Raw genomic sequence first — 12175 nt, 5'->3', positions numbered from 1 at the left:
CATGAACCGCGCCTCACCTGTCAGACACCGTTTGACCCCGGACCCACCTGTCAGCCGCAGTTTAGCTCGGATAGCGCCATGCTGACGTCATGCCGATGATGAGACCATGCCAGCGTCAGGGACTTCGGCAATCTCTCCGACCACGACGGCGACCACTCCGACCACCTCAGCAACCTCTCCGACCACCCCCGCGATCTCTCCGACCACCTAGGCAACCTCTCCGACCACTGAGGTGATCTCGTCGACCACTTCAGCGATCTCACCGACCACCTCGGTGACATCTCCGACCACCACGGCAACCTTTCCGACCACTTCGGTGACCTCTCCGACCACCACACCAACTGTGTCCCTACCTGCCACGTGAACCAGTCACAGTGTGATACGTGGCAGCCCTGAATTATTCAGCCTTAATTTAACCTTCGGAAATACATAACTAATTCATACGACCTCAGAAAAATATAAGACCAGGACCAAAATTCATCTAAAATCGAGCTCTACGCAATGAACCCATGTTTGAGTGCATTTGGCTCTTTTGAATTTTCATTGCTTCTTTGTGCTATTCTATAGACATCGCTAACGCGACTGTAATGCGATCGTTTGTAGACTCGGAGGAGAACCAGACGGACGAGGACCGAGAATACCGTGAGGAGTACGGAGACGACTGCACTGAAGGTGCCACATCCCACCCAACCTCGTAGCACCTATTACGCATGGCTAATATAGAACTGCTAGAGCTTTACTTTATTGTTATGATCACACTATGATAGGACTTGCATGGTAGTATGCTTTCTTGATGGCCTTTACCTTGACGCAACCTTACCCCTGCTCACCCTGGTGTTAGGTTAGTCACACGCTTGCTGCTATATTTCATTGCTTATTACTTCTGCTACACGTGTACTACATTGATGCGGGGTGGAAACTGGTGTAATCTAGACTATGGGGAGAGTGCTGCGTGTGTGACTTGAGTGTGTGGAGGGTGAGGGTTGTGTCGACCAAGTTGGAGTATACGACGAGCCTGGGGCAAGTCTTGCCGTGGGGTGCTACCTGGGCACCCCTGGAAATGAATACCTATGGCGGGTAAATGGTAATTGGAGGTGGCCTTGGGTGTGAACCTCGGAGAGGTGGAGCCCGGGGTAGAGGTGTTGTGGTGGCACGTAAAATGGAAACCCTGATGAAGACATTCTGGCTTGGTCAATCCCTAAGAACTTACTAGTACTCAGACTCACCGGAAATTCTTTACATCCCACTCACCCTATATGGTGCGGGACGGTCGGACTACTTGGTAGAACGATGCCACTACTGCTAGGCGGACGTGTGCAAGGAGGTACGGGGCACGTGGTTTTCCCCACACCCTTCCGAGACTTCAGGAGGCCTTGTGGACCTAGCTCATGACATCCGGAGGGCCCCGGCTCTGTCTACGACTCACAGTATTAGCCATCCCAGACTAGACTTGGGATGTTCCAGGCCTGGGAGGTAGGGTGACATCGTTCTAGGCTAGCAAGCGACCGGAATTCTGTCTAGGAGATACATGGCTCCGAGGATGGCTAATCTTGTGGGTATGTAAAACCTCTGCAGAGTGTTTGGTTGATCGATCGATACATATGCCGACTTGTCGGCTATGGATCTTTTCTGGGTTTCGCTTAAACTAGATAGTGAGATGAGTCCTTCTCTTCTCCCCCCTGGGAGTGAGTGTTCGGACGTAGCCAGGGCTACGGGCCATGAGATAGTGCCGAGAGGGAGTTGACCTGTCGACTGAGCGATGGTATGGTTGTGAGGTGGTGATGATGTGGAGATGATGGTATATCGATCCCAGGATCGAAACCTGGCTCTGGACGGGAAAGGGGGTGAAATGGGTGTGTGAATGGTGTTAAAACTTGACTAACTATTATTATATCTATACTTGATATGCTAAAACATAGGAAACCCCAGCCTTATAGGATCCTTTTGATTATATCCAACTTGCATCCAATTTCCACAAAGCAATGCTCATAGGGTGGGAGTGGCCAGTACAAATCGTACTAATAAATTTTGGCACACAGGTTCTGCTGAGGAGTATAGCTCTGAGGAGTTTGACGGTTGAGGGGTTCGTTCCTACGCTCGAGTTTGGCGATCTTGTCTTCAAGCTGTCTTGAATGAACGCTACTTTTGATTCCGCCAATGCGGCGATGTAATAATTTATGTAATTCCGTACTATTTGTACTCTGATATTACGTTGTATGGATGTGATATTCGACTGGAATTTTAGGTAATATGATCTACAACGGTCTTATTACACTTCGACTCTGTGGATTTTCCTTCGTGAAAATCAGGTCGCTTCAGCTGCTGTGCTGGAGCCCGAGTACGTCACTGTAGGGGCGGCTCCAATGCCAGCCGCCCTTAAAAAAAAAGTCCCGTTGCTACAAAGTGTTTTTCACGTAGTGAATGCTTCCAACTTGTGATCATTTGGTGATGTATCCTCTTAGAAAAATTAGGATATGATGCAGTCGATCTACAAGCAATTATATATACGGAAAAGCTTAATTCCACGCGCGTGTTAAGCGTCAGCATGGACACGGAAATAGACACAAGAAAAATGAATCAAAAAGTTAAAAAGATGAAAAAGACAAAAAAAAAATAATACTTGTGAGCAATGGCGGAGCCAGGAATTATGCATAAGGGGGCCAGAAGGTTTTCAAAATGTGAGAATGGAGTGTAACTCATTTATTTAGATTTTTTTCACGGGGCTAGGCTCCTATTTTTCTAGATTTATTCTAGTATTCGATGATTTAACCATGCTCCCTATTCTTCACATATAAGACGACCGTGTCTATCGACATTGGGGCGCACGTGATGACTCATGAATATTAAAATCTACCGCCTTAGTATTTCGGAAGTGCTCATACCCGTTGTAGGTAACCGTGTATGTCGACAACGGTGTACATGTGATTACTCATAAATATTGAAATCTACCCGCTTAGTATTTCGAAAGTGCTCATAGTGAAGTGGGATGTGTGTTTGATCATAGGAGTGTGCGTACGTGCATTCGTGCATGTACGTGAGCATCTACATTTATACGGTGATTCACAATTAAAAGGGATGGTTACCGAATTGTTATTGCTAGTTAAATATACGTTCAATAAAATATGAAGTATAATAAAACTTAAGTATTAAGTAAAGCAAAAAAAATTAATAGATATATCCTAGATAGGCAAACAAATTTTAATAAATCAAAATATTTTATTCTAATTATATTCTGTGTGATTTTGTTGTCTGAAAGATATGAATAATCAATATAACAAGATTTTCTTTATTATACTTTTTAATATAAACATAGATTATGTACTATATATATTATTGTTAGGGTGGGCCATGGCCCCCGCTAGCCCCCCATGGCTCCGCCAGTGCTTGTGGACACAGGACGAAGAGCTTGTCTTCGTTAGGGTTTTAGAGGCTCCTGGTGTCTAGGCTTAGAAGGGGTCACCGTAGATACCGTGCGAAATAGTGGGGGTAATGGTCAAGATGGTGGCAAGGTGGGGGTACTGTCTGCTAGGGGCGTGGTGCAAGTGGCAGGAGTGTCGGTTTGACCGTCTATTGGGGGCGGTGGTGCAGGTGGCAGGAGCGTCGGTTTGAGATGAAAAAGACATTGTGTCTAGAATTAGCGATGGTGTTGAAGGAGAACTATGCAGTGATCGGGGCACGGCACAGTCATGGCCGAAACGCCCAAGCCGGATAAGCTAGCAACAACAACGGGAGCGTGGCGGAGAGCTGAAGATAATAAGATAGACGAGGTGAGCTTGCGGAAACTTTTTTGGCTGCACGCACACACCCAAGTAGAGTTCATATATAGACTTTCGCGCATACTCGATCTGATCGGTCGATTGTGAGTGATCCACTCAGCTCCTATAAAATCTGTCGTTGAGTACTACGTGCATCTTCTCCGAGAAACAAGACTTTTGCTATATCGCCTCATTGCACCGCAGCACCACCACACATGTATCTCCTCAATGTTGGATCTATGTCACCATCCCCTGTGCATCGGTGACTATGCTGTGCAATCCCTGTCCACCATCTACCTACACACAGTAGGAGAGCATCTACACTAAAACTATGCTTTTTTAAAAAAAATCATCCTGAAATAACTTCACATAAACTTTGGCTATTCTGTATCATACAAACATAAACATATGAAATCCAAAATTACTGCCACAACGTCCTATTTGAATGCAAACACAAATACCAAAATGTTACTGTTCAGAAAGGGTTATGAGAATTACTATTCACCGTATAAATACATCAAGCTAGACCAATTATAGATAAAAATATATACATATTTATAGTATCAAATAAAAGTCATTAAATTAATTATAAAATATATTTTTATAATAAATTAATTTAAAGATATAAACGTGAATATTATTTATTAAAAATTTAGTTAAATGCGGCCTACTTTTGACGACAGAGGTAACATTATTCACCGTACATATCCAGACTGCTCCCATCAATACTCCAATTATTGGAACGGGTAAGTAGCGCAATTAATTCCTGACGCATCCAGGGCAGGCACGAAAGCTGGAATTTCTTGCGCGCGGACTCATTCAATTGGGTGGGGGCTCGGACAGTTCTCTTCGCCGATGTCCTGTCGTCGTCGTCCCAGCCGTTGGATGCGCCATCGTCCGCCGCACGGCCACGGCGATCGAGATGCGCTTTTTCCCCCCTCGAAAACCTTGGATTTTTATTTTGTTTCGTTTGATTTGACGAATGGATGAAAAGAAAGAACAAAAAAGGTAAACTACACCTACAGACAGTAGTTAGTTTGATTATTTTCTTTGTCTGCACCGAATTGGGACATGTTTGTTACTACACCGTATGCAGCTTTGGAGGCGAGGTGGAGGAAATCAAGCTGTCTAGCTCTCCCATTTGGATGACCCTGGATGGCTTTGTTAGAAAAATCCGAGTGACACTGACATTCCCTTCTCCCATCGCTTTGTTTTATCGAAAGCCCACTCGACTAGTACAATAAGATGCGCCAAATGGAGCTATAAAACTATCCCGTACACACTAAGCTGATTTCTGATATTTTACGTATAGACAGATGTGTCTTTGTCATGCATATCGATTATCCTCTTTACAAAACTGACTCAAATTACGCCCTTGTTTAGTTGAGTGAATTTGGATTTTAGGGCAACTGTAGTACGTTCGTTTTTATTTGACAAATAGTGTTCAAACATGGACTAATTAGGCTCAAAACGTTCGTCTCGCAATTTCCCACCAAACTGTGCAATTAGTTTTTCTTTTCGTCTACATTTAATGCTCCATGCACGGGCCGTAAACATTCGATGTGACAGGTACTGTAGCAACTTTTTAGAAGTTAGGGTGGAACTAAACAAGGCCTACATGTCTCAAATTTCCCAAAAAGACACTTAACAAGGTACTCACACTCGCTGCAGCTACGGTTTGCAGCTCTACCGTTCTAGGCATGTAGTTTTACGTTTATAGTGGACATATATTGTGCAGCCATAGCCGCAACTACTTTTTTTTTTAAAAAAAAAACTATAGCCGCGGCTACTATAGAGCGCTCTAGATTGTATACCGCTACTACACGTATCGATTACAGTTGGATCAGATTCATCTATTAATTAAAGGGCATATCAACATACATATAGCTATTTATTAGTTGAGCCTAAAAACAGCTTAAATTATCTTTGGTTAACTAATAATTAGTTGAAAACTTAATTAAAAAAATAGTTCGCTCTCTACACCTAATTTAAACTAAGAATTAGTTAGCTAAGAATTAATCTATGTATTCAAACAAATGTCCTCACACAGATGGTGGTGAAGTAGCGAAAGGCTTTCTGTGTTTAATAAATCGATAAAGCGCAAAATATCTCCTGTACATCTTTATACTCCTATCATGACAGAAATTCTAACAAAAGCAAATAAAAGCTTGGTTTCCTAACCTCTCTCCCCGCCACTCCGAGCTCCGAAGCCAACCGAGAGAAAGAGACACACACTGCAGAGGAGCAGGAGAGGAGGAAGAGAGCCAAAGTCAGAGTCTGCTCACCCAACCCAAAAAAAACCTCCACGAACAAATCAGTCGGTTTTAATTCGTATAACATTTCTCTCTCACATCGAACCAGCCCGTACCGATTTAATACCGAGCCAGAGTCAACGCCGGAAACCAAGAAGAAGAAGAAGAGGGGAATCCTCTCTCCTCCCTCGCCTCCCCTCTCTTTCTCTCTCTCTAGTCTTCCTCTCTTGCCTCCCGCCGTCCTGCGACCATGTCCGCGCGCCCGCCGCCGCCGCCGCGCCCGCGCCTGGCGCTGCCGCCGCGCTCGACGGCGGAGTCGCTCTTCACGGGCGCCGGCGACGCCAGCCCCGGCCCGCTCACGCTCGCCTCGGCGCTCTTCCCCTCTGACGCCGACGGCGGCGGCGGCGGAGGCGCCTCCTCCTCCGCCGCGACCTTCACGCAGCTCCTCACCGGCTCCCTGGCGCCGCCTCCGCAGCAGCAGCATGAGGCGGAGAGGGGACGAGGCGGCGGGGTCGCCAGGGCCGGCCCGGCGCTCTCGGTGGCGCCGCCGGCGTCGGCGTCCGCTGGCGCGTCCGTCTTCACGGTGCCCCCCGGCCTCAGCCCCTCCGGTTTGCTCGACTCCCCTGGGCTGCTCTTCTCGCCCGCCATGGTACGTCGTCACGGCGGCTGCAACCTCTTGCTGGAAGAAAATATTGCAACTTTTGTTTTTTGTTTTGTTTCAGGCGCAAAAAAAAAAAAAACAGATTTTTGGATGCTGTTTGCGGTTCTTGGTTAATTAGCTTCGGTGAACTCATTTTGTTTGTGGTCTTACTAGCAACTACGTAATAAAATTCTAAAAACCGCATGTATGCTATAATCGCCTTTTTTTTGGGCGTATTTATAGCGTTACTACGAGATATTAAGAGAGACAAGAGTTTTATTGATTCTATCTTTTAATTCAAAAGACGGTTTTATATGTTCCTTATTTCATATTTTCATAGTTCATAGATTGTTCTGAAACATGTTCCATTGCTTTCCCTTGTGTCATGACTTTAATCTGGGTTCATCAATCTGTTCATCTATGGGGTTTTCTTTTGGATGATGCTAAAAAACAGGAAAGAATTTTTCAAGCAACATGGGAATCTGGAACTTTAGAAAGGCGCCACTTTTGCAGTTCCGTCAGTGCTTTTAGTGAGATGGTTACATATAATGCAGTACTGATCATGTAGCGACCAGGCCCATATTTTTGTCCCAAAACACATAAAGCCACCTTACTATATTTGTGTGTGGCACTGCAGGGCACTGAATAGTATCAACCTACTAAGATAGATAGGTGATGCTTCTTGATCTTTTAGATATGCCAATTGCCAAGTGGTGATACGGTACATGTACATTGCATTGCATTAACATAATTGTACTACTGCCAGCATGATGGTTGCAAGTTGGCACGCTATCTTGATTCTGATAGGACAAACTTTCCTGTAAAAAAATGTTATTTGCTTCTTGCTTTTGGTATTCTATCTATTCATAGAGTAATTTGGAAGCATGTTGCTCATTTTGATGCATTTATATATACTGGCCTCCAATTTGCTCTGCTCTGCAGCAGAAGTTGTAAAAAGGCTCATAGTTTGTTTGCATTGAATCAGTGTTCCATATTCACAGTTTCTGGTAGGTATATAGCAATTTGGAGGCTAAGCTTGTAGCTGGACTTGTGATTTTGTTAATATAAATCCTGAACTAAGTAAACTAGTATAAATGGGGAACAGAGTTGACCATTTGATGGTAAGAACAGTCAAACTGTCATAAATTCTAATTCAATATTTCCTACCTAAGCAGTGTCCATTTCTGGAGCTTCTGCTTTAGTCCTGAAGAAATAGAGTGAATTGAAATTTTCTGATGACTACCTATTCAATATGTCTACAGGGGGGTTTTGGAATGTCGCACCAGCAGGCTCTGGCTCAAGTTACAGCCCAAGCAACCCATTCTCCACTCAGAATGTTTGATCACCTTGAACATCCATCTTTCTCCACAGGTGCAACAACATCTGGAGCTCTACAGCATATGAATTCTGCAGCCAGTATGGCAGGAATTTCAGATATGACAATGGCAACAGCAAACAATGAGAATGCATCCTTTCAGTCTGCTGAGGCATCTCAGAGGTATCAAGTTAATGCCCCTGTTGATAAGCCTGCTGATGATGGCTATAACTGGCGGAAATATGGTCAGAAGGTGGTAAAGGGCAGTGATTGTCCAAGGAGCTATTACAAATGCACTCATCCCAATTGTCCGGTCAAGAAAAAGGTAGAGCACGCAGAGGATGGTCAGATATCTGAGATCATATACAAAGGCAAACACAATCACCAACGTCCACCAAATAAGCGGGCAAAAGACAGCAACTCTTCAGCAGCTGATCAAAATGAACAATCTAATGATACCACATCTGGCTTGTCAGGTGCCAAGAGAGATCAGGACAATATATATGGGATGTCTGAGCAAGCATCTGGTTTAAGTGACGGAGATGATATGGATGATGGTGAATCAAGGCCACACGAAGTGGATGACGCTGATAATCAGAACAAAAGAAGGTTTGTTTAGCTCTCAGTGCAACTCTACACCACTATGATCAGATTGTTGTTTCATAAAATTAATTCCTTTAATGCTCAGGAATATACAAATTTCTTCACAAAGGACCTTGTCAGAGCCTAAGATTATTGTGCAAACAACCAGTGAGGTTGATCTTCTGGATGATGGTTATAGATGGCGCAAGTATGGGCAGAAGGTAGTCAAAGGGAATCCTCATCCAAGGTATGTTGTGCCCTCTTCAGTGTGATCTGTGTCATTTTTATATCTGCTCACTCTTTTTGGAAATTCCGTATGGAATGTAAGGGGTAGGCAATAAGATTTGTCTGTCTCTGGATTGATGTCACAATATATTCAAAGTTATTTTGTTCATAATAAGATGTTACCAAACTCATGCCGTCTTTTGGATAATATTGCCATTCTTACTTTCACTAGTCGCTATATATCTACAATCTTTCACTTCAGCGTTTTGAAGTTAAATATTTTGGTTTCATTTGCATGTCTCTTATAATCTGCTGGGATTCCTGTAAAAGATAAAAGGAATATGTTAGGAATTGCATATGTGTGACCTTGAATTATTCATTGATAGTTCATACAGATACCAATATTATCTAATTCATGCATCAGTGCAACTTGGAAGGAGTGCTATCAAGTCATCAAGTTAATTGCAGTTAGTCGTCCTAGTCGATATCCTGCACTCGGCTAGGGGCGATTGGTCGCCCTAGTCAATATCCTGGACTCACTAGGGGCTACGACTCGATTAGGCCATAGTTTTCTGGTCGTCCGATTAGTCGTACGATTAGGGGGTGGACAACGAGAAACAGAATGGAATTGTTGGGCAGCTTAGGACATGGGCTGCATCTGGGATGGCTTAGGCCACTTGGCTCATGTTTTTTAGCCCAATTTGCAACCCTACATGCAGCCACACCCTATCTTCATGCTTGATTAGTACTCTAGAACATATAGTATATTAGTATATATTGGGTATATTAGGGCCTGTTTGGTTTGCACCTCCTAAAGTTTAGTCACCTAAACCAGCTCTTAAACTTTAGTCACCCCCTGTTTGGTTTAGTGGACTAAAAGAGGTCTTTTAGTCCCTCTTAGTCAGGGTGTTTGGCTCCAAAGTGACTAAAAGGTGAGGCAGCCTGACTAAAAGGTGAGATTTTGTCCCATTTAGCAACATTTGAGTGACTAGTTGGCTAAAGCCCATTTAGTCCCATTTAGTCAAAGTGTTTGGGTAAAAAGTGACTAAATGGGACTAGATTTAGGAGGTGAAGAGTGAACCAAACACCCCCTTAGTCCTGATATATATACGATTACTAGGACTGACCAGGGCCGACTAGTCAGCCTAGTCGACAACTAATCGCAACTAGTCGCCTGGTTGGTCCCATGGCGACTAGGATGAACTAGACGACTTGATAACATTGCTTGCAAGTACTTTTTTCAGCCAGTAACAGTGAAATGCTAGTGTCATGCCCTGGCTTGTGTTATTGATGGAGCACGTTAGCTTAGTTAATGGTTCCTTGAAACATGTCTTGTTAAATATTTTATGTGTTTCTCTCCCTGAATGAGTTGGATATGATGGGTGCATATCTACATATTTCATTTAAAAGGAACCTAACCTACCATACATGCCAAAGTAATGTAGCCACTAAACATGCATGTCTAGTTAATCAATTGCTTTTGTTTAATGTTTCATCCAGAACCTCTTTAATGGTTCCATCAACAGACTTCTGAAATAGCTTCTAGCTCAAAAATGGAAAAAGAAAAACCTCAGATTGTTAGGTTTGTGCTTGCACTGTGTGGCTTATTGGTGTAAAAGAGTTAATAAGGTTTATCCCACTCCTGTGAAATGATGGTAATATGTCCACACTGATCAATGACACATGATATGTTGCGTGAACGGCGGTGTCAATGGCAAGAGCGCACTGCCAGCCTGGGGAAACTGCACCAGGGTGTGAATGGAGGCCCCATGTTGGGAACGATGCCTCGGTGACAGAATGCATACCACCAACGTCCCTTACAACACCAGGAGTGCCGCTGAGTCACCCACATCCCCTTTGGTGGGCGGCTGTGGCCTGCAGCCATCTAGCTGGTTGCTCATGTCAGAACGCACACACTGGCAGATGGACAGATTGGTCAGAGCTGCTATTATCATGGAATGTGGTTTCTGTGTTGATATTAATGAGCGCCTTAGACTTCGTTATGCTGTCCTAAAGCATTGTCATTCTTTTTAAAACATTTGAAATCTAGATACTCAAAGTAAATCATCAGAGTGCTGGACGTCATCTGTGTAATTAACCTTAGATCACATACTCCATCTGAACCATTCCATTGAAGTCATGAATTTAATGGCATTTATCATTTCATGTCTAGGCCGACGAGAAGTCAATCATTCAATGTCAGAAGCAAACTCATTGTTAACCGCCATAGACTGTTTGGTGGTGAAGTTTGAAAGAAAGGGTAGACTAGTAGGATAAGGAAGAAAATTAAAACCGAGTAGCTATTATCTGAGCCTCATAAAATATTTCTAGAAACGATGGGTTGGCTAGAGGTAAGATTATTCATTGAAACTATCTTAACTGGGGGCAAAGGTTGTTGGATTATGATATGCCTCTCTATGCAGCATTGCATAAAAACCATGGCATGTACTTTTACCTTACTGTTTGATTATTCACTCATTATCTACATGATACACCTCTCTACCTGTAGGAGTTACTACAAATGCACATTTGCTGGATGCAATGTCAGGAAGCACATTGAGAGGGCTTCATCAGACCCTAAGGCTGTCATAACAACCTATGAAGGAAAACATAACCATGAACCACCAGTTGGTCGGGGCAACAACCAGAATGCAGGAATATCACAACAGAAAGGGCAGAACAACATATCTAGTAATCAAGCTTCACTTCCGAGACCAGACTTCAGCAACGCTAACCAGATGCCGCTTGGGATCTTACAATTCAAGAGCGAGCAATAGTAACATCCATTTTGACTCCGTTCAGAACCTTGCTGCTCAATGTTGTTTGGATGACGTTCTTTTGGCAAATATCGGATGCCTACAATTCGTACAGTCATATGGCATCACAGTTTCTTAAAGTCTGATAATTGAAATGGTATCAGTTTGCAGTTTTTTACATAGATACACAGGATAGCTGATACGGCTCCATCATTTCTAGTTTGTACATGTTATTAAGTTCAAGCATGCAGAATGTTATACTTATACCAGCTAGGTGGAAGTTATTTATATATGCTTATGATGTTTTATAGATGGATCAGTGGTATACATGTTGATCTTCTGATTTTATTCCCAACATCCAACAAGATCTTGTATGTATTGTAATAAGATTGAAAAGAGAAGTGAATGTACAGATGCTTTTCAGTTACATTTTGCTTGTTGTAATTTGTAGCTTTCAAGAAAGTCTAGTTTGCTATGTCATTTTCTTTTCCTCCTTCCAAATTTGGTTTGCTTAGTCTTCTGTGATCACTATTATCAAGAACATGTTGAAAGTAAAAAGCACCATTTTGCATCTGGCTGCGAACTATCCCTGATGTCTAAGCCGTTAGGAATGTCTGTACAATTCTTATTCAGTTCTGGCGCTGCTACTT

General features: G+C 43.3%; 1 protein-coding gene across 1 annotated transcript; it reads left to right on the top strand.

Annotated features, from left to right (window-relative positions):
• Nucleotides 1-5964: 5964 nt before the first annotated feature.
• On the top strand, nucleotides 5965-11954 carry LOC136505032 (probable WRKY transcription factor 4). The gene is made up of 4 exons (XM_066500108.1): nucleotides 5965-6656; nucleotides 7910-8571; nucleotides 8651-8791; nucleotides 11279-11954. The coding sequence occupies exons 1-4, from the start codon at nucleotides 6258-6260 to the stop codon at nucleotides 11544-11546; spliced, it is 1470 nt and encodes a 489-aa protein (XP_066356205.1). The 5' UTR covers nucleotides 5965-6257; the 3' UTR covers nucleotides 11547-11954.
• Nucleotides 11955-12175: the final 221 nt, after the last annotated feature.

This window comes from Miscanthus floridulus, chromosome 14 (genome assembly GCF_019320115.1).
Source record: "Miscanthus floridulus cultivar M001 chromosome 14, ASM1932011v1, whole genome shotgun sequence".
NCBI lineage: Eukaryota > Viridiplantae > Streptophyta > Magnoliopsida > Poales > Poaceae > Miscanthus > Miscanthus floridulus.
This window is presented reverse-complemented; position numbering and strand designations above follow the sequence as displayed.

Excerpts from the sequence above, each read along its gene's own strand:
- LOC136505032 (XM_066500108.1), top strand. The coding sequence starts at position 6,258 with ATGTCCGCGCGCCCGCCGCCGCCGCCGCGCCCGCGCCTGGCGCTGCCG. Across the intron at positions 8,572-8,650 it reads GATAATCAGAACAAAAGAAG|GAATATACAAATTTCTTCAC; the intron begins GTTTGTTTAGCT and ends TTTAATGCTCAG. Across the intron at positions 8,792-11,278 it reads AAAGGGAATCCTCATCCAAG|GAGTTACTACAAATGCACAT; the intron begins GTATGTTGTGCC and ends CTCTACCTGTAG.